Source organism: Monodelphis domestica, chromosome 6 (genome assembly GCF_027887165.1).
Source record: "Monodelphis domestica isolate mMonDom1 chromosome 6, mMonDom1.pri, whole genome shotgun sequence".
Classification (NCBI taxonomy): domain Eukaryota; kingdom Metazoa; phylum Chordata; class Mammalia; order Didelphimorphia; family Didelphidae; genus Monodelphis; species Monodelphis domestica.
The window spans coordinates 13,909,931-13,933,336 of NC_077232.1; the positions used below are offsets into that span (position 1 = coordinate 13,909,931).

General features: G+C 39.8%; 1 protein-coding gene across 2 annotated transcripts in view; it reads left to right on the forward strand.

Moving 5' to 3' along the window:
* VN2R644 (vomeronasal 2 receptor 644) overlaps window positions 1–23,114 on the forward strand; it is a 52,944-nt gene extending 29,830 nt beyond the window's left edge. Inside the window, 4 exon segments of one of the 2 annotated variants that reach the window (NM_001099586.1) lie at window positions 2,967–3,717; window positions 14,805–15,085; window positions 17,031–17,154; window positions 22,210–23,114. In NM_001099586.1, the coding sequence (NP_001093056.1) occupies window positions 2,967–3,717; window positions 14,805–15,085; window positions 17,031–17,154; window positions 22,210–23,114 (2,061 nt within the window). 2 annotated transcript variants of the gene reach the window in all.
* The last annotated feature ends 292 nt before the right edge of the window (window positions 23,115–23,406 follow it).

Consider the following 23,406-nt stretch of genomic DNA (forward strand, 5'->3'; position numbering starts at 1 on the left):
GGCAAATAAGGGTTTACTGGTGTGGAGTCACTTTGTATGGGAGGGCTTCCAGGAGCCATGAGTGAGTGTAGGCAGACACCAAAGGTATATTGGGTCTTCAGGAAGGATTAGCACCTCTAATATTATGGTTTGCTGAATCCTTTTCAGGGTTGCTCATCCACAAATTATTCAGATATATGTATATCTGAGGGTGTGTGTGTGTGTATGTATATATATATATACATACACACACACACACACCCTTGAGAACGATTGTCATCACCTTCATGATTACAAGAAGGAGAAATGAGGAGGCTGGTATAGGATCTGCCAACACCTCCTATATAAAGAACCTGTAGAAGGAAATTCTTGGCTAGAGGAACATGGATGTAAGATAGATGAGGCAGTCAGAGGAAGATACGCAAGAATAAAGTCTCAGAGATCACAAGTTAAAACTTATGGGGAGTCGTGAGCTCCATAATTACCTCTCTAGAAAAGAAAACAAATGGAAAAATTACATGAATGAGAAACAAGAGAACATGCGTGGAACTGAGAACTCCAGGACATCCCCCATGGGCCAGACGGCTAAGAGATTAATGGGAGATGTGTAGAGCAGCTGTACTGCGTACATCAGACATGAGGAGGCCATTTTAGGCCAAAGAATGATTAGGAGGTGCAAGGAGCAAGAGCAAGGGCAAGTGCAGGAGAAGTAAGAGGGTGGCTCACACATCTTCACCAGTTTTTATTGGAGACTTTAGGAATGTCAAGTAGGGGGTGATAAATGAATAAGTGAGAAGATATAGGTTTTAACATTGGTTGAATTGACAATGACAAAATCAAATAGGAGGAGATTAATCCAACTGAGCTTTGTAAAGGAATGTTGTCAGATCCAGGGCACTGTAGCTGGCCACTCCCAGCCCAGGAATTTGTTAGCCCTTTGGACTGTCCCTTTCCATATAATGATCACCAAGTGATCTGACCATGTGTCTGGTAAATGAATATACAGGATACAATAACAAAACATCAACCATATTTCCAAGATGCTGACATGCCTGCTATGCTACAGCTGGACAGAAAACTTGCTCTAAGCCACTGAACCAGAAGATGACATTGTCTGTCCATGTCAACTCCAGGAGACGAGTTCAGCAGAAATGTTCAATATTTGCACTCTAAAGTTTCTGCTGCTGCTGTTGTGTTGTTGCTCCATCTTTTCAGATGTTGTTCCTGCCCAATTTGGGATTTTTCTAGGCAAAGACTCTCGAGTAGTTTTTGATTTCCTTCTCCAATTCATGTTTCACATACAGAAACTTAGGCAAATAGTGATGAGGGACTTTCTTAGGAGCAGACAGCTAATAAGTACCTGAGACCAGATTTGAACTCACAAAGATTTGTTTTCCTGCCTCAAAGTCCAACACACTATTTTTGGTGCCACCAAGATGCCTCAATCCTGGATGTAAAGCAGAAATAGTTCTGAAAGGTATAATGTTGCTACCACAAAGATCTTGATACATTCTTATGCCTACTTTCTGGGGAGACTTTTTTAATTGGCTGAATAGGCAGAATTTATTTTCCTTATAAAAACACTTGGAAACTGAAATAGAGGCCTTCAAGGATTTCTGAGGAAGGACCAGAGTTGGATAAAAACTCTGACCCTAGGGGGCTGCTGGGTGGCTCAGTGGATTGAGAGCCAGGACAGGTCCTAGGTTCAAATCTGGCCTCAGACACTTCTCAACTGTGTGACCCTGGACAAGTCACTTAACCCCCATTGCCCAGCCCTTACAACTCTTCTGCCTTGGAACCAATACATATTATTGATTGCAAGATGGAAGGTAAGGCGTTAAGAAAAATAAAAAATTCTGACCCTAAAATAAAAAATCTTAAGAGAATTCTAAAAAGAGGAAAGAAGACGAATCAGAAGCAAATCAGGAAATTATTGGGGAAATTAAAGAGAGTATATTCAGAGACAGAGGGGCATATGTGATTTTCTGGAAGAACAATTACCTCTGCTGTAAGGGCTTGCTAAGCTCTTTTCAGGAATGTTGATCCAGCTTTCCTGGCTTGCCTTCTCCCAAATCTCTTTAGGATAATGTCAAATATTCTCTTATCTCTGGGAGAAATCTGGTGACTTGAGATCTAATGCTGGAATAAGTATTGTGTTAGAGACTAGGAATTTGGATACTTAAAGATTGCTGGAGTGGAGGAGAGTAATCTCCTTGAGTTCTTACTAGTAGGGTAGGGATAATGTGTAATGCCAACTGTGACATTAAATTTCAGTGGTGTGAAGTCACCATCTTACACCCCTAAGTGAATTTGGAAAAGAGAATTTTTCCTTCCTGAGCCAGCTCTGGGACCATTAGTCCCTCCTTGTGATCCTGATGTGAATAGAATTCTTGGCCTAGGAAGGTTGGATAAAAGAATGGGTGATGTGTGAGGTTAAGGAGAGATGAACGAAATCACTTAGAAAGGATCTGCGACTCTGATTAAATATTAAACCTAGAGGTCCATTCAAGAGATGCCCAGCATGTTCTCCCTGAATCAACATGAAAGAATTAGAAGCAAAGAAAAAATATTCCACAGAGGTTGATTTTATTACAAATGTAAGAAAAGAGGCCCTGTTAGGATGGGTTGTGTAAAAGTAGAAAAGTCTTTTTAGAGGATGATAATATTTTCTTCATTATAACCTTTCAAACATAGACTCAATTGCTTAAAGAGACCTGGGAGAAAGAATTCTTGGTCAGGTACAGATTCAGAGTTCCCTTCAGAATGTCTCCTTTATTCTGCCATTTTGTGACCTGAAACTTGAACCCACTACAAAAATTGCCTTCCCTTAAATCTATTGTAACTATAATCTGTTAACTCAAATTAACAAGCATTTATTAATACATGTTATGTATTCACCTCTGATAGTTGCTTGAGATAAAAATATTAAAGAGGACAGAAATTTCCTATGTCACCATTATAATTATTTCTTCTTTATATTTACATAGGTCACCTATGGCCCATTTGATCTTCTCCTGGCTGATAATGTCCAATATCCATATGTCTATCAGATGGGCAGCAGGGAATCCACTCTGCATCTGACAGTGATCAAATTAATGCTGCATTTTGGCTGGACTTGGATAGGGCTGGTTATTTCAGATAACATGAGAGGGGAACAATTCTTCAACAATTTGAAAGAGGAGATGACCAGGAATGGTATGTGTCTGGCTTTTGTGGAACGAGTTCCCAAAAAAATTAATCTTGAACATGATGAATCCATTAAACTCTTTTCTAGGATCATTGCATCATCATCCAATGTGATTTTCATCTATGGAGATACAGACTCCCTTTTTGAATTTTCTATTTTAGTGAATGATTTTTACTTGAATGGAAAATTGTTGATCACCACCTCTTACTGGGATTTCTCTATAGATGTTACTAAAGAAATGAATCATTTTCATGGTACACTAATAATTTCTCAAATCAAAAGGGAAATTCCTGGTTTCACAGATTTCTTAAGAAGTGTGAAACCCACTGTAAACACTGAGGATATTTTCCTAAAGAGTTTCTGGGAGATAACCTATTATTGTAGACTTTCAAAAAAGGGTACTGTAGAACTCCTGCATTATGTTTGCCCTGAAATGGATTTAGTTGAAGGTGTATATTCTAGTGACTTCGAAAAGACCATAATGGACCTGAGTTATAATATCTACAATGGAATCTATTTATTGGCTCATGCTTTCCACCAACTGCTTGAAAGTGACCCAAAAGCAACATCAGAATTTGGAAAAAATCCAGTTCTTTCTTGGAAGGTAATATTTTTCATGAACCCTTAGATTTATCTCTTAGAGAACCCTTAAAGAACGTACAATATAAGAGGAAATATCTGGGTCTAGAAAGATCACCTAGCCTTGTAATGAGCATATTGAAAATACCTGAATGCAGCATCATTGCTATGAACTGAAATTATATTCAATCAGTCATCACAGGATAAATAGGAAGTTCCAGAAACTCAATTCAATAATTATAAAGAGAAATGATACCAACGAGGAAGAAAAGCAGAACTTGCTTGTACACATTAATGATGAGGCATATACATTTAGTCAACAATATAAATATAAATTTTTAAAATAAATGAATAATTAAATATATATAGTTGACATGGAAAAAATCAGAACTAATAAATAGTCAGAAGAAAAACACTCTTTAATCAAAGAACAGGGGTTCAGGTTAATAGTAGGCCTCCACACAGAGCTGCGCTAATGTACAGAGTATGAGGATTGAACTCTGGATGCTCTGCACGCTGATCCCTGGGAGAACCAACCAAGCTAGATTGACAACTCCAAGGAACAAAAGAATTTGGGGAACCTATATACCATTTGAGAAACAGAGGGCCTGGGAAATATAATTGATTGACGTTACAATTGTTTTGTTATAATTAAAATGATCAATATATCATTATACCCAGAGATATGTATTTTATAAAGTTTATTAGGAATGGTAGACACCCATTCCTAAGTATCCTGGCTTAGAGCCTAGCTAGCCTGCATGTATCTTCTTCATTCCCCTCACCTTCCGCTCTGTCCCTTCTCCTTATCTTTCTCCCATGGTCTTCTAGTCAGTCTCCACCGGTTTTTCTCCAAACCTTAACTTTTATTGACATGCAGAACATACACTGAGGCAAACCTGGCTCAACTGGGGTATGTCAGGAATATTTGACAGACAGGAAAAGTTACTTAGGAAGGAGGAGGGGATAAGCTGCTTTGACACAGTTACAAGGAAATGGGAGTGTTCAAATTATGCTGACAGAATGCAATTAAGCTTGGGAAAAGAATCACAACTAGAGTGTAGGGTCTAAGGGAATGGACTGTTGACAATGGATAGTAAAGGATGGTCCCTGCCCAGATGTGGATCTTCCTGGGATCTCTGAAACACTGATGAAGACTACACAAGACAGACAGGGTACTTAGCATTTGCTTAGTCCCATCTAACTAGAATTACCACCCACCTTAGGGTACATTATTCAGTCTGAAACTGCTAGCCTGAGATTCTCTTCAGGGTGGATTCTCACAGGAACCGGGAACCCGGACAAGCTTTGGGGACTCCAAGTTACAAGATAGTTCTAATACTTGGGTTTCATCAGATCTTATGAGGCTACAAATTGAGGGTTTCTAGATTTCATGTTGACACCCCACTTTTGGGGGAAAGGCTTGACTCTGCTGCCAAAGGAAATGGACAAATGGGTGATGCTATATAGGACTTGACTCTGTTTCTAATGGTGGAAAGCTCTGGGGTTCAGGTATAGACAACTTATATTTGGGGGCGCTCCCCAAATACCAACACATTGAAATTAGAGCCAGAAAGGCAATTCTATACAAAAATCTCAAAATCATTTTAAAAAGCATCATGACAATTTCAATTTCAAACCAACTTCAAAAAGTCAAATGTAAAAGTTTCAAAACTGAAATTAATTCCCCAAATTCTCAAGATTAAAAATGCTTCATAGTTTCCTTAAATTTAAAAACTCTCACACACCCCCTTTGGGGAAGTTAGGATGCTGGGGCTTTAAAAATGGTGTTCATTCACCTTTAACTACGTAAATAGCTTGGACTTTTTTACTTCTATTAACTATTACTTTGTATGAAAAAATGATGTGGCAACTGAGTCAGAAAATGACAAAAGTCTGTAGATAAAATCTATTGTGAAAATAATTCTCCTGATTTGACTGAGGGTACACATGTCAATTTCCTGAGTATCTATCTATTTATTGGCAATAAGGGCTCTTTTACCATTGGACTTAGGTCTAGTCTATGATCACCTGTAGACTTCATTAGTATTCATAGGCACAAAGGCATTTTCTAATCTCATTGTTTCCTTCCTTGAAGCTCCAAAATATAAAAACTTTCCTGGTACTGGGGAGCAATTCAGTGTTCTATGGGAACCTTTTTTGTTAAAAATGCTGTTTAGAATTCATTAATTATACGTATTGCTTCCTCCCCTCCTCCCATTTTGGCACTGATGTTTTGCCAAGTTTTCTTTATGACCTAAATTCTTCCTCCTTTTAAGAAAAGGAACCTCTTTGAACTTGCTTACTTATTCACAATGGCTAAAAATTTCTATCTGCCTTCGCAATTCCCATAGTCTAGGTCTTGATTTCTTGACGCATTTTTCGTCACACGATTACAGAAAATTACCTATAACAGGAGAAAATTGGGAAGTAACTTAAAATGAGGAAGCGAAGCTCCAGTGATGTGGAATATTAATGCCAAGTGTAAGTTGACAGTCACCTGGAGAACTTGACAAACCTAACTGAGCCATTCTCAGGCCTTCCATGCTCCTTGTGACTGCATCAATAACCAGTTCTCCTGCATAGCATTTCTTTGCCCAATTATCTTCCCAACAGTTTCCCCCTAGATGGACATTCTCTGACCATGCTCAGGGTACAAAGTAAATGATCTTCTGTCATTAACTATTGTTCTAGGCTCCGTCATTCCTTTCCTAACTTCTTCTGACACTACCTTGACACAAACTAGCCCTCTGGAATCTCTGCTGCAGATTCTCAGACTAATATATTTTATTTTCAAGCCTCTTAACCAGGTAAAATGCTCCTATTTGAAACTTTCCTACCTCAGCTTAATTTGGGGAATAAAACTCTCTTCTTTCTAGGTTTCTACCTTAAAGGGACGTTGCTCCGGGTAAGTATAATGCTCAGGGGAAATAAAATAGCCAAGTTTTTTTTATGCTACAGAAAAGTGAAAGGCAAAATGAAGACAATTAAGAAAGGCAATACTAGGGGGTAGCTGGGTTGCTCAGTGGATATAGAGGCAGACCTAGAGATGGGAGGTCCTAGGTCCAAATATGACCTCAGATGGCCTGGGCAAAGTCCACCCTTGCCTGTGACTCCAGGGTATACTGAGGGGTGGTGAACAACCACTCAACAAAAATAACAAAGGGAAAACAGCTTAATCATTACAGCCATGGGATTGCTTTGCATCTCAAAGCTGCTCCACTATCCCCATGCCTGATGGTTTTTTTATACCCATTTTCTTGGCATGCAGATACACAAAATCAAAGAGAGATAATTGGAAAAGTGATACATTACTTTTAACAAATCACTTAATTAACATTCTATATTCTTATATTGTGATTACAGGCAGAATAAAGGTTGCACACAAGATAAATGATTTTGTCACAGGTGGCTTAATTTTCTCATTACCCTGTGAGAAGTTTTGAGCTTATAAACAATCAAGGAAAATTACATATTTCTTTTAAATTATTCCATTACCAGATAGATATTTACATTCTGGAATCTCTTTTGGTGGAAGGATCAGAGAGGTTTGAAGAGAAAACTTGTTGAAGGAAAATGCTGGTGACATCATTTGAAGTAACCATACATTTCTTACACTGCCTTTTCCTGGAGAGTCAGTAAGTTATGAGTTATGAGTTAATGTCTGTCAGAAGGCAACCTGGAGAGGGATTTGGGCCCACTGTGAAACATAGAGGGGGCAAATAGGACAAGCCAAAATAAGTAAAATTAGGAACGGACTTGTGTGAGATATAAGCGATTGTTGGACCTCCCAGAAAATCAGAAATTGGTATAAACCTGAAAATCATTATTGCAAGCAGCAGGATGAAGGATGGGAGGCTCTGGGAAGTCTGCCCAGTGGGCAGTAGCTGAGATGGATGTTACCTGACAAGCTAGTACAGCAAGCATAGCTACGAAAAGTATATCTGGGGTTATTTCTTTGCCCTGCTGTGTTACTATATTGCAGGACTGTTGTGAGAGAGCCTTGAGAGTTGAAACCATCAGATGGGTTTGGGTTGACAGCCAACACTGGCTGAGTGGGGATGTGAAGGGGTGATGGAGAGAGAGACATCGGACCGATTCCATCAGATTGTGCACAGGATCTGGAGGAGGCGGCGGAGTTGTAGAGGAAGATGAAGCAATACTGGGGAGGGGTACCAGGGCGGGGCCACAGCTGCCTCTGCTGGTGCCTGGATGTATGGATGGATGAGGCGGTCGGGGTCCGAATTCTGTGGGAAAATACAAGGAAAACTTCGTCCTGATGTTAGTAGTGGGTCAGGACCTTTCCAGACACGGGATGACACATCTTTCCATTTTACAAAGGGTTTACGGAAGGCGTAATCCAGGTTCCGGGGTCTTTCCATGGGTGAATGGTCATTGCTGTTAAGATTCACATGGTTCAGTACACACATAGCATGAGTTAAGATGTGAGGGGGGAGAGTGTGAGAAATCTCCATCCCGTAGTTTTTTGGTTTGTGCTTTTAGGGTCTGGTGGACTTGCTCAATAATCGCCCCTGAGGGCTGCAGGGGGTGCCCGAGCTATGGGAGATTAGAAAGGAGCCACCGAGTTTTGCAAAGGCATTAGAAGTATGTGCTGGTCCACTGTCTGTGTTTAGTGCTTTTGGCATTCCTATATAAGAGAAACTTGCAAACAGGGGTTGTGAGACATCTTTGAAGGCCTCCCCTGTATGTGCTGTGGCCACGATCACCGGGGAGAAAGTATCCATGGAGACATGGACATAAGAGAGGCGGCCGAAAGAGGGGACGTGCGTCACGGCTGTTTGCCAGAGGTGGTGAGGCCTGAGGTTAACCCATTGGGCAGGGGATGGGAGTGGGAGGGGCAGTGTGGCCAGTTACTGACAATGGTTCTAGCAGCTTCTCAGGTGACAAGATGTTGCTGTCCAAGTGAGGGGCCATTTTGGTGGTGAATTTCGTGGCTTTCCTCAGCATTCTGGACTGCCGTGAGGAACACCCGGGTTATGCTGTCTGCGAGCTGATTCCCTTCATGGATTGGGCCTGGCAATGAGGAAGGGCCCTGACATGACCGATTTGGAACAGAGTGTTGCGGGCCTGAGTGCGGTTTTGGAGTTCTAGTGGGAGGAGACAATGGAACTTTCAGAGGAGGGCAGGCTGGCAGTTTCAATATGAGGAAAAAGTTTGACTACTTATTGGGAATTAGAGAACAGATTGACGGGCACATTAACCAGTTTTGAAAGGCATAAACGTCTGCGAGAATTTCTGTACGCTGTGCCGAACATTCTCCTGTTTCTTGTATAAATGGCTTGTTATTGATCACTGTTCCTGCTTTCCCATTCCAGGAACCATCTGTAACAACCATGATGGCGGGCGGGGGTGGGGGAGGGGGAGAAGGTTTGGGGAACACCAGGAGGGAAACATGACTGCCTGTGTCTTTAAGAACTGCAGCAAAGGACTTTGAGGAAGGTGGTAGAGGACTTCTCCAGAGTAGTTTGCCAAAGTGATTTGCCAGTTGCTCCATTGACAATACAGATGGTCAACTTGCACAGCATTTAGAGGGGTGATAATGAAAGGGGGGTCCATGACAAAGAGTTCCCTGCTTTGCCTATGACCTTCCAGGATCAATTCTGTGATGAACATGACAATCAATGAGGAGATACCTTCCCAGTAGAGTGAGGCAGTTGTAGCCATTCAAGCTGCACATCTTGCCACAGGCACCCACTTGGATTGTACTTGGTGGGGAATATTATAAGAGGCCAAGGCTGAGAAGAGTCTAAGTGGGACAATTCCTGATGGCTAATTGCTCGATTTACTAGAGTCAAGGCCCTGCTCCCTCCCTCTGTAAGATTTCGGGGTGAGGTAGGGGAAGGGTCTCCTCTTAGGACTTCAAATAGAGGCTGAAGCTCTGCAGTGATGATTTTTAAGAATGGGCGAAACCAATTGATATCCCCTAACAGTGCTGAAAGTCATTTAGTGTGCTGAGATGATCCACTCTCAGGTGTAAGTTTTGATGAGAGATCAGATTTCAGTCCCAATGGTCTGTCCTAAGTACCCGATAGGGAGTTCAGTCTGGATTTGATCAGGTGCCATTTTTAACCCTTATTCTGCCAGAGCCTGAACAGTGCTGGACATAATCTCCTGCAATTTGGCAGGGTCAGGGTGGGCCAGCAGGATGTCATCCATGTAGTGTATTATGTATGCATGTGGGAATTGTATTCTTATATGATTTAGGGCAAGATCAACAAATTTCTGACAATGGGTGGGGCTTGTCTTGCTCCCCTGGGGCAGACTTTTCCAGTGGAAGCTTTGATATGGTCTTTTCAAATTTACTGAGGGCTCCCTAAAGGTGAACCAGACTCTATCTTGGGGTAAACAAAGGGATGGTAAAGAAACAACCTTGTAGATCAATTGCTATGATGTCATACTCCTTGGGAATGGCTACTGGGGAGGGAGGTCCTGGTTGGAGGCTCCCCATAGCTTCCACAATATTATTGATTGCTCTTAAATCTTGTAAGAGCCTGCACTTGCCTGACTTTTTCTTGATGACAAATACAGGGGTGTTCCATGGGCTGTTACTTGGCTTTATGTGTCCCAAACGTAATTGCTCTTGTACTAGTTCTTGTTAAAGCATGTAATTTCTCATCTGTTAGGGGCCATTCCTCTATCCAGATTGGTTTATCGGACTTCCTGGTGATTGCATCAGCTGTTATCTCAGCAATGGCCGCTCTGGAAAATCCAGGGGTTCATTATTGGGGGGCGCTTGGGCATCTTCGTCTGGTGTGACTAAAGAGACCTTCATTTGTGATAGTATGTCTCATCCCCATATAGTGACAGGGAGAGAAGGGACCACGTGTGGATAGAACTGTCCTGACAGGTTCCCATCTGACCATGTTGGAATCTGAGAACTCTGAACTGCCTTAGTGTTCTTTCCAATACCTATGAGGGTAGACGGGCTGATTTTGCTGGGCCACGTTGGTGGCCAGTGTTTCCCTGCTATACAACTAGTGTCTGCACCCATATCCAGGAATCCTTCTATATTCTTTTTTTTAAAATAATATTTAATTTGATCATTTCCAAGCATTATTCATTAAAGACAAAGATCATTTTCTTTTCCTCCCCCCCCCATAGTCAATGAGTGATTCCACTGGGTGTCACATGTGTTCTTGATTCGAACCCATTTCCATGTTGTTAATATTTGCATTAGACTTTCTTTTAGAGTCTCTCCTCTGTCAAGTCCCCTTAACCACTGTACACAGGCAGTTGCTTTTCCCGGGTGATTCTACTCCCACAGTTTGTCCTCTGTTTGTGGATAGTGTTTTTCCTCCTAGATCCCTGTAGATTGTTCAGGGACATTACACCGCCACTAATGGAGAAGTCCATTACATTTGATTATACCACAGTGTATTAGTCTCTGTGTACAATGTTCTCCTGGTTCTGCTCCTCTCGCTCTGCATCACTTCCTGGAGGTTTTTCCAGTCTCCATGGAATTCCTCCACTTTATTAATCCTTTGAGCACAATAGTATTCCATCACCAACATATACCACAATTTGTTCAGCCATTCCCCAATTGATGGGCATCCCCTCATTTTCCTGTTTTTGGCCACCACAAAGAGTGCAGCTATGAATATTTTTGTACAAGTCTTTGTGTCCATTATCTCTTTGGGGTACAGACCCAGCAGTGCTATGGCTGGATCAAAGGGTAGACATTCTTTTGTCGCCCTTTGGGCATAGTTCCAAGTTGCCCTCCAGAATGGTTGGATCAGTTCACAACTTCACCAGCAATGAATTAATGCCCCTATCCCCTCCAGCATTCATTACTTTCCTTTGCTATCATGCTAGCCAGTCTGCTTGGTGTGAGGTGATACCTCAGAGAGATTTGCATCTCTCTGATTATAAGAGATTTCGAACACTTCTTCATGTGCTTATTAATAGTTTTGATTTCTTTATCTGAGAACTGCCTATTCATGTCCCTTGCCATTTATCAAATGGAAAATGGCTTGATTTTTTGTACAATGATTTAGCTCTTTATAAATTTGAGTTGATGTTATAAAGGCTCTCCAGGCATTCCCCATAGTGCTGACCAGCATATGGGAAGAGGAAGACATGCCCCCAGAACTCATCGTAGACCTATACAAGAACAAAGGCTCACGAGCAGCCTGTGACAACTACAGAGGCATCTCACTACTCTCCACTGACGGAAAGATCCTCGCCCGTGTTATACTCAACAGACTCCTGTCATCTATTTCAGAACAGAACCTGCCTGAATCACAATGTGGTTTCCGACCAGATCGCAGCACCATCGACATGGTCTTCATGGTGAGGCAAATGCAGGAAAAATGCCTTGAGCAGAACCTGAGTCTCTACATTGTCTTCATAGACCTGACAAAGGCGTTCGACACAGTGAACAGGGACGCATTGTGGGTGATCCTTAGTAAGCTCGGTTGCCCAGCAAAATTTATCAAACTGATCCAGCTCTTTCATGTCGACATGACAGGGGAAGTCCTATCTGGTGGAGAGACTTCAGATAGCTTCAACATCTCCAATGGCATGAAACAAGGCTTTGTCCTTGCTCCAGTACTATTCAAGCTATTTTTCACCCAAGTATTACGACATGCTGTGATGGATCTAGACCTGGGTGTCTACATCAAATACCGACTGGATGGCTCACTATTTGACCTTTGCCACCTGACTGCAAAAACAAAGACAACAGAGAGTTATCCTGGAAGCTCTCTTTGCAGATGACTGTGCTCTCATGGCCCACCAAGAAAATCATCTCCAAACCATTGTGGACAGGTTCTCCACCGCAACAAAACTGTTTGGCCTGAAATCAGCCTCAGCAAAACAGAGGTGCTGTTCCAACCTGCACCAGGGAGGCCAACGAACCAGCCCTACAATCAACGGCATGCAGCTTTCTAACATCAACACTTTCAAGTACCTGGACAGCACCATCGCCAACGATGGGTCCCTAGACCACGAGATCAATGCCAGGATCCAAAAAGCCAGCCAGGCACTTGGGCGGCTGCACTGCAAAGTCCTCCAACACAGCGGTGTAAGCACTGCGATGAAGCCCAAAGTGTACAACGCAGTGGTCCTCAGCTCGCTAGTCTACGGTTGTGAGACATGGACACTGTACCGGAAGCACATGAAACAGCTGGAGCAATTGCACCAATGCTCCCTCCAGTCAATCATGAGGATCCGATGGCAGGACTGAATCACTGAGGCATACTGAAGCTTGATGTACTTGTACTTATTGCTTGGGCCTCCATGACTGATTTGTGTGCTGGCTTCATGAGAATAGGCTTCTGTATGTTCCAAACTGTTTTCCAGAATGATGGAAGAAGTTCACTACTCTGCCAATAACCAATTAGTATATTTATTTTTATCTCATCACCTTGAAGTTTTATAATTTCTGATAAGCCCAAAGTTGTACCTCCCAATTGTTTCCAAATTCATTTTTTCTAATTTATACTAAGATCATTTTTTCCCAAATTACTGTTTTAGTTTCCATTCCTTCTTCTGAAAATGGTCATTTTATGTCTTTTGACCGTCTATCATCTGGAAAATGTTTTTTTATCTTAACAAGTTTAGTTCTGTTCTAGATGTAGTATATATTTCAGAAATGAAGCCTTTACCAGAAGACCTTGCTGCCAGATATTCTGATATTACTTTCTTGTCTTTGGTATCTTTGGCATGAAATAATTTCCTGGATTCTCTCTTTTAATTAGGGCCCCCTTTGCTTTTATTTTATCAGAGATCTTGATTGATACCTTTGAATTTTTAACCTCCTAAAATAGTATACATTCTACTCCAAACCATATTTTAATTTTAGGTCTTTCTGTTTCAACTATTTTTCCTTGTACATCACATATGGTTAGATATTCATTTCTTACCTATTCTTCTCTGTCTCTGTGACATGGGTGAGCCCAATTCATTCAGATTCATATTTATGATTACTGCCAATACTCATTTCTCTCCATTCTATTTTCTAGTTAATCTTTCATATTCTTTTTGTCTATCCTCTCCTTAAATGTCTGTTTTCTATTTATTTGTTCTGTATTTTTCTTTCTTTTATTCCCTTTCCTAAAACTTGTCAATTGGGTTAGATAACTATCCGTACCCTATTGAATGTGTATATGTATTCTTCCCTTGTCAAACCAATTCTGGTGAGAGTGAGGTTCAACAATTGCCTATCCATCTACATTTTCTTCTACAGTGCAAAAGTTCTTTCTTAAGTGCCTCTTTTATATGTTAAATTCTCCCTTCATGCTCTTGCTTCTGTCAAAATTATTTTCTGCATTTACTTAAAACCATTGCTTCTCAAATCTTCCTCCATTTGTGTTATTGCTTAATTTCCTTATAATTGATCACAATGAAGCAACTCCTTCCCTTTTTTCTCCATTGGAATCATTGTCTTTTATGTTGTTTCATTAATTTTTATAGAATTTTTAAAATTTTGAATCATTTCCATTCCCTTTTTCTTCTTTACTTTGAATTTCATAAGTATGAATGTCAAATTGACTTTTAATTTTAAATCCACATTATCATCTTCTCTACAGAATTTGGACAGACATTTTTTTAATTAAAGAGACCTTTTGCAAGTTGGAATATATTTCCTAGAAAACTTTGTATCAATTCACATTTCTTAAGCCCTTACTCTATGCTAGAAAGTATCATAAATTCTGTGGATATGAGGAAAAGCAAAAGAATATTCTAGTTTTCAAAGCACTGACTATGCAGAAGGGAGGAAATAGTAGGCTTCTGTTTCCATTTATAGAAAATTTTAAGTTGTCTGTCAATATGGATTTTACCAAAGAACTTGGAGTATCAGACATAAGAGACATCTGAAAGAAATTCCTGATTTGGTGGAGGGAAGATAAAGTTATGATTAGGTGTCCATTACCTAGTGTTTATGTAAATTTAGTGGCCCAATTACTCTTCTGTAGTTGATTTTTTGCTAGGAAAGGGAGAAATGGAATGCAGAATGCTAGGAAGATCTCTAAGAAAAGAGAGAATGAGGGCTTTTGTAAGATCCAAATGCATAGCCCATTATATGCTAATTATGAAGCTTTAGTATATGGGAATAACTCCTTTCCCCAAGGAGTAACCAATTTTTGTCCTTGCCTTCAGCTCCACCACTTCCTGAGGTGTGTCAACCCTGACCTTGATGACAAGGATGAATTATGTGGGTATGCTGCCAGGATGGCTGATGAGAGATATGATATACTGAACTTTAAAATTTTCCCTGATTATATAGCCAAACAGGTGAAAGTTGGAGAAGTAATTCATCATGGAAAAGAATTAAATATTCATGAAGAGGATGTAGATTGGCCAGAAGATTTTGGTCAGGTAAGGGGAAGGTAAATAAGATAATCTGCATAAATGAGCCTTTTGGAGGCCTATCCACTGTTGTCTTTTCAGTGGCTCCAGAAAATGACTGGGACAAGGCTGAAGCATTTTCTTACTCTTCCATATTGCTCTGAGCAGGATAGAATCTAGATTTCTCTAATTTCCTTTTCTTGATATTTATTTTAAAAATATTTCCAACTAAATTACATAATGATTTGAATTCTCCATATGATGAAAATTTTGAAATTCTCCAGGTCCAATGGACAAATTTGAATAATAATAGGATGGAGAATGGAAACAAATTTTTTTTCCTTCATGGGCCCCTGTGGCTCCAAAGGCTCCTAATATCTGGCATTCTGCAACTACAGAAATATTAAATCCTGAATTTGTGTTGTGTGATGATTGGATTTGGCTCACCCTTGATTAAAACAAAGAATGTACTTAGCTCTTCCTTGATTGTGAAGAATAAATTGTAATCCTCTGTCTATTTTTAGATTTTAATTCCCAAAGTATAAACACAGTACTTAAAAGTTGAGTATGGAGATCTACCCATTTTGTATTTTAGCCACAAAAAGTTGTGAACACCCATTTCATACACTGAATGGGAGGTCTGTGACCTATGTGTGAAAGAGTGGGAAGTCCTGGAATGGAGTGTCAGCTGTGATTCGTAGACATATAATTTAGGGGAAGTGACACAAAAGAAAAGAGTATTTAAATGTTGAAACAGAGACACACAGAGGACAGACACTCAGACGTGGAGTAAGGACAGACATTTGGACGTGGAATAAAAAGAGACTTGTAGTGAAGAGAGAGTTGGCGTGTAGAGGGACACTTGGAGTTTGAAGGAGACAAACTTGGAGTGGAGCCTGCTGGAGTTGAGGCTGATAGAATCTGCTGATTGAACATACATGTGGTGAGTGTAAAGGGTGACTTCAGTAATTCATTTTTCTGAATTTAGAAATTAAATCCCTGGTGACCAATTAAATCAATTCAGTACAACAATAAGTTTAACCATTCTCAAGAATATCTATGAGTGCTTTCAGAGATACCTCTCCTCCAGTTTAAATCTGGCTTCAGTTATTTATTAGCTTTATGACCCAGGCCAAGTAACTTAATCCTCTGCTTTAGGTTTTTATATCTGTAGAATCAGTTGTAAAATGAAGGGATAAACCACGCCAGTCTCTTTGCCAATAAAATCCCAAATAGATTACCAACAAGTTGGACCTGGGACAAAATGACAACAACAAATTAGAATGCCATGGATATGTCCTCTTTGGATAATAGAACATAGATGTTGTTTCAATTTCATTAGTGTATAAGATTAAATTAAGTCCAACCCCCTTCAAATCACCAGAGGAACCTCTAAATATTAACCTAAGAAAGAATATCAACCAATCAAATCATTTGATTCTTACCTAGATTAAATCAAGTATTTAATCAGTTCATTCAATTATAACCTCTCTAAAGTCACATCTCTGAAACATTCAGAATATCTCATTCAAAGAGAGGAGAGGACTTCTTTGGTGAACACAATATAATATAAGGAAATATTTCCTCTCCTGTGCTCAGTGAATTACTTTGAAATTTCTCCTACAAAGATGAAGTGCACTTTTGAGATACACTAACATAATGGACTTTGTGGAAGATGTGCCAGCCACAATTATAATAAAAATTAATGTTTAAAAAGTGAAGGAACTTGATTGTGTCTGGTGGAGTTTCTGTGTATTCTCATGACTTGTGGAAAAAAGACCTAGAAGGAAATAGGAAAAAATGGGAAGAAAATCTCCATTCAGAAATATGCCTTGATAACTCTTGACAACTTCCAATATCTTGCTTGAAGTGTCTTCCATAGGAAGGGCCTGAATCCTCAGAGCCTCAGTGCAAGTACCTTTCAGCAATCAGTCTTACGATGATATTTTTTTCTCTTGCTTTGATGGAAACTCAGACTCCAAGTTCTACATGCAGTGCCAGCTGTGGCCCCGGCTTCAGGAAAACGCTCCAGGAAGGTCAGCCCATCTGTTGCTTTGACTGTACTCTCTGCCCTGAAGGGGAAATTTCCAATCAGTCAGGTAGGTACAAAGACAACTGGTTCTCCCAAATTGTAGACACTGAAGTTCTTTTTTTTTTTTAATTTTAGTTTTGAATCTGAACCTGAAATTCTTTTTTACCATAAATATACAGTAATGTTTGTGAGTTACATGGCAGTCTTAAGAACATTTACCTCAAAAGGCAAAATTTCATTCCCTAAAATTAGACCTTGAATATTAGATGCTCTTGTTTCCCCTCACATACAAATTCTTTATTCTTATTTTCTTATTTATACTAATTCTGAACATATAAATCAAAGCTGGGCTCATCCTGGGGTTTCAAAATACAGGGAACACTTGATAGCTGAATCCTGTAAATGTTGTATCTTTAACATGTCCTACACTTTTTCATAATTTTTACAAATCATAGGCAAAAATTTCTTCCAATGAAAACTGACTTTATTAGAGTAAATTTATTATTTTCTTTTAAAAATAGTTCATTAAATGTATTAATCCCTGAACACTTCTCAGGGTCAATGGACCAGAAATTGAGGTGGCAGGGGCCTGGAACCACCCCTCCTCCTTTATCCTCCCCCTTATTGAGGCAGCTTTAGGGATCCTGCTTCTGCTCTCCACAATGCCCCACCTCCCACCTCAGCTAATGCTGGAGGCACATAGGGGCTCAGAAAAGGCCTTTAAAAAAAGAGAAAAAGAAAAAATGGACTCCCAACTGCGGAGGTTTGGGTTACACCTGGTTCTTGGGTCAGGAGATCAGAGTTTACTCAACCCTTTCTCACCAATCCAGGGTTCTGGGCCACAAGGCTAGAGCTCCAGGATGGGGTTGAAGGGCTGTAACAAATCTTACCATCCACACAGCAGGCTAGGCAAGGGAAGCAGCAGGGAGAGAAGCAGGTAGTGAGTGAAGTGGCAAGAAGCAGGGGCAGCAGCTTTTCAGGTAAAGCAAGGGGCTTAGCAGTCCTGGCAAGGGCCCTCAGGCAGTGTCAGGAAAAATGGCAGCCAGGCTTCCAAAGCTTTACAGTATCAGACCAAAGACTGTGGCCTTGAGGCTAATCTGTGCTTTTGTCTATTTAAAAGAACAAATAAACTGCTCTACAACATGAGAAGAGAATTAAGGGTTCTAACCTCTGTTACATTTAAATGAATAACTCCAGGTTCTTATTTTCCATAGAGTTTATTAATAATCACTTGAAATAGAGAAAACATATATATATATATATAGATAGATAGATAGATAGATAGATAGATAGATAGATAGATAGATAGATAGATAGATTAAGCCTAATCTAGCCTAACCTTGACAACGTGGTCCACCACATGGTTGTCTCCCTCAGCCATGGTGCTCCACTGCCACCTCCAAGGAAATAGAGCTAGCAGGCTTGTCTTGCACCACAACTTTATCCTTCCTCTAGGCCTAGAGCTCTTCACCTGAGACCTCTATTTGGAGGGTTCAGGTGATTTCCAGTCAGGCAGTGAGATGGGGATGAATTGGGGGGGGGAGGGAGCAGATTTTATTTACACAATAGTTCTGAAATATCTATTCCTATTATCACTTTTGTAAAATGTTCAATTTGCAATCTAATGACATGTAGAGTAAATAATATATTTTTTCTCCCTGTATTTCTGAAAGAAAGATTTCTAAAATTTTATAAACATGAGAGATGATAGAAATACAGTATTAACACTCAAGATATCATACATTTAAAATGAAAGATGAGAAAGAGGAACAAAAACAACAATCCATTAGTCCCCTGATAAGTACTTCACATTTAAAATAGAGAGATTAAAGGAATACTTAATAATTTTTAACTTATGAATAAACTGTCTGACTTACACCAGTCAATTTCCCTGTTATTTCCAGTGAATACATAGGATTGAGTATATAAGACTGAAGCTCATATTTTAGGATGTTTGCTTTTCTTATATTATATTTTTTCCCCTTGTGGTTGCCATTCTTGAATAAAATAATGGGAGCATGACTTGCTGAGAATCCATGATTGCCTCCATTTCTTAATGGCAAAAAGAATGAAAATCTTATAAATCTTGTGTTGCTAATCTAGAAGTGAAATGGAAATAGTGAGTGGATGAATTCCATGTATAAATCAGAGGGTGACTGGTATAAACCTTAAAATTTCTTAGACTTGTGAATGTTGGAAATTTCACCATTGGAATGAGAACCCCATTGGCAAGGGAGGTTCCTCCTCCTCCATTCTTGAGATTACTTTAGGACAGAAACCTTTTGCTGAACAATGGAAAGGGCTGCAGCATAGATCAAAATTTAATTATTCCAATCTCCACCCTACTCAGGGTAACAGGATTTAGGAAGGGCTGCAGTAAAGGATCAAGATTTAATTATTTGAGAATATGACCTTCAACAGACATGTGCAAAGCCACAGACCTCTGGGCGGTCCTGGGTTAAGCTAGAGCCACCATTGGCACAGGGAAGACATGGACAGTGATTGGTAGATGTGAGAACTGAAGGGAGGGAACTTGGATGGTTTCCTTAAAGATAGTGGGGTCTGAGGACTATAGGGGGTTGGTTGGAGAGGTTGTGCTCTGAGAAGCTTGCTCTGAAGGAAGCTGGAGGTGGAGGCCCCTGAGACTGTTTCTCCATTTTGGTCACGTGAGTGATAGGGACTGATCTCATTTCTTTGCCTCAGCTATCTAAGGGCTTGGGCCTTTTGGCCCAGCCTAAACAGAGGGGGTATTTAAGCCCTATTCCCTTCTCTCCCCTTTCTTTCTCCCTCTCTCTCTCTATCTCTAGTACCTTTCTTCCTCCTGTTTGTAATTAAACTCCATAAGAGGTTGACTGCTGACTTGAGTTTTCATTTAGGAATTACATAGCTGAATTCCTTGACGACCTTAAATTAATATATATCAGTCTTTTAAAGTGATTTCCTTCCCACATTGTGGAGACCATGAAGGGACTAAGTGGTGAGATGGTAGAGTAAAAAGGCGAGGAATTTCAGAAGTTTATTGAGAGAATTCTTTAGACTCCCGTGTGGTCAGCCATAATGTGGGAAGGAAATCACTTTAATAGACTAATATATATTAATTTAAGGTCACTCTTCTTTCTACCTTCTACTGATTATTGTGAAGATTGATTTTATCTCTCCCCTGATGGTAACAATGAAGGTTCTTAGCTCTTCATTTATTGTGAAGATTAAATTGTAATCCCCTGTCTATTTTTAGATTTTTATCCCCAAAGTATAAACCCAGTACTTAAAGTAGATCTACTCATTTTGGATTTTAACTACAAAAAGGCATGAACTAACCACAAAAATGTATGAACACCCATTTAATACATTGAGTGGGAGGTCTATGACCCACATGTGATAGAGTGGGCAGTACTGGAGAAGAGAACTGGCTGTGATTGGTAGACATAAAATTTAGGGGAGGTGACACAAGAGAAAAAGGCCTTTAAAAGTGGAAACAGAGACACATAGAAGACAGTCACTCAGAGTTGGAGTGAGGGAGACTCACTCAGACCTGGAGGGAAGACAATCATTTGAGGAGAGACTGAAAGACAGACACTCAGACTTGGAGTGAAGACACTTGCCTGTGGAACTGGACCCCTGGAGGAGCTGGTGTAGGATACCTCAGACTGCTTTCCTTTAAGACAGTCACTGTGGTTAGTGGAAAACCTGACTTAGCTCCCTGCCATTTCTGGAGGTGTGAACCTCTAAGAAAGTCCCATCATCTTGAGACTCCCTTACACTGAGTGGTGTCTTAGAATTTCTAACTGGTTCAGAGGAATCTTGACCTTTCTCTCTGTCTCTGTCTCTACTTCTGTCTCTCTGTCTCTGTCTCTCTGTCTCTCTCTCTCTGTCTGCCTCTCTCTGTCTGTCTCTCTCTCTCTGTCTCTCTGTCTGTCTCTATCTCTCTGTTCCCTTTTCTGTCTTCCTTAACATCTTCCCTCTATTGTAAAAGTAAACTACTATGAATTACATTTTATTTTAGTAATTCATTTTGGGAGTTAGAAATTAAATACCTGGCAGCCACCAATTAAATACAGTCCAACCATAAAATTAACCTTTTTTAAACTTAAATAATCATTCTTGTTCAAGCTTTGGTGACAAGAAAGGCGTTTTATTTCCTAACATTTCCACATAATGACTAAATTGACATCATTCCTCTTATTGAGAAGTGAATCATTTCCAAACCACTACAGTGTTTAAATAAATGCTATTGAATCAAATTTCTTTTCCAAAAAAGCTTTCACTTATATAGCTCCGAATTTCATTGTCCAACAATCTCATGCTCTTCAATAAATACCTAATTAAAATTATTTAATTTATTGATATTTCAGATAAAAATATACCTAAAAACTTAATATTAATGTACATATAAAATAAACAAATTTTCTGAGAGCAATGGCCCCTGTTATTGAAGTAATGCAAATGTATACACTTGTGTCACCCTGATGAATGAAAATCAGGAAGAAGAGAGGTGTGAAATCTATACTTATTAAACTGAGAAAACTATGGAGACATTGTCATAGATGCATTATGTAGTTTCTAATTTAAAAATCAAAATATTAAAATTTTCAATAACAATTTTAAATGAAGAATGTTTGCTTTCCATCAGAAAAATTAGGGACTCTAAAGAACCCTGAAGTCTTGTAATTATGAACTTGCTTTTAAGGAATCCTATTTTAAAAGGAGTTTTCATGCTATTTATCATTATATGGTCTTCATCTATAACAGAAATGACAAAATAAATTGTTTCTAGGTCTTACTATTATTGTGAGAAATCATGATTTTATATCTAAAATGATCACTTAATCCTTAATGTGGGTGGTTTAGTTTTGGAATGAGCTATAGATAATTTTTGTTTAATAAACATATTACAGGTAATGAATAATTTACCAAATATTTTCATCCATATGTGGAGATATGGAGAACCTGAAAAAAGAGTTCAGTTTATTGAGCAGCTACACTTCTTTTTTCTCTGACTGAGAAGAAAGAGTCCAAAAAGAAGCTGAGCTTTTTGGGAAATTAAGACAAGTGTTATTTACTAGAAAAAGAAAACTATGCTCTTCATAAGCTCTAGTGAGATTCATTTTTGTTATATTTGCAGATACAGAGCAGTGTCTAAAATGCCCTGAAGATCAATACCCAAGCAAAGAGAAAGATAGATGCCTGCCCAAGACAGTGACTTATCTGGCTTATGAAGAGACTCTGGGAATGGCTCTGGCTGCTGTAGCTCTCTCCCTCTCCCTCCTGACTACTCTGGTCCTTGGAATCTTTGTGATGCACAGAGACACCCCAATAGTCAAAGCAAATAACCGCAGTCTCAGCTACACTCTGCTCACCTCTCTCACCCTTTGCTTCCTCTCCTCCTTGCTCTTCATTGGTCGTCCTACTCCAGCCACCTGCCTATTAAGACAAACCACGTTTGCCATTGTGTTCACAGTGACTATTGCTTCCATCTTGGCCAAAACCATCACTATGGTTCTGGCCTTTAGGGCCACTAAGCAAGTAAGCAAGCTTAGGAGGTTGATGGGAACAAGAGTATCTTATTTTCTGATTTTCATTTGTACCCTTATCCAGATGTGCCTCTGTGGCATCTGGCTGGGTACCTATCCTCCATTCCTTGAGAAGGATACACACTCTGAGTTCTCCTTCATTGTCATTCAGTGTAATGAGGGCTCCCTTGTTACCTTCTACTGTGTCCTTGGCTACATGGGCTTTCTGTCCTTGGTCAGCTTTACATTGGCTTTCCTGGCAAGGAAACTGCCAGATACTTTCAATGAAGCCAAGTACCTGACATTCAGCATGATGGTGTTTTGCAGTGTCTGGATTTCCTTCTTGCCCGCATATCAGAGCACCAAAAGGAAGGCCATGGTGGCCATGGAGATCTTTTCCATCTTGGTCTCCGGTGCTGGGATTCTCACCTGTATCTTTGTTCCCAAATGCTATGTGATCTTTCTGAGGTCAGACAGAAATACTCTGAGCCTTCTGAAAAGCAAAGCTAATCCATGAGGAGCAATGTGTTCTTAAGTTCTTCCTCACCCATCATAGAGAGATTTCCCCTGACTTCTTAGTCAATGATTTCAAATAATGGGACTTTTATAGCTTTCATTTTTGCACTCATATCTTCTTTTTACACTTGAATCTAACAGCATTGAAAAAAAAATTCCTGATTTCTGAATACAGGCAGAATTAAAGCAGGAATCATATAAAACACCTCATATAGAGGAGACACTTAATATATAGATGAAGATGAAAAACAATAGTATAAAAATCAATGAACTACAAATATGAATGCCTGGCT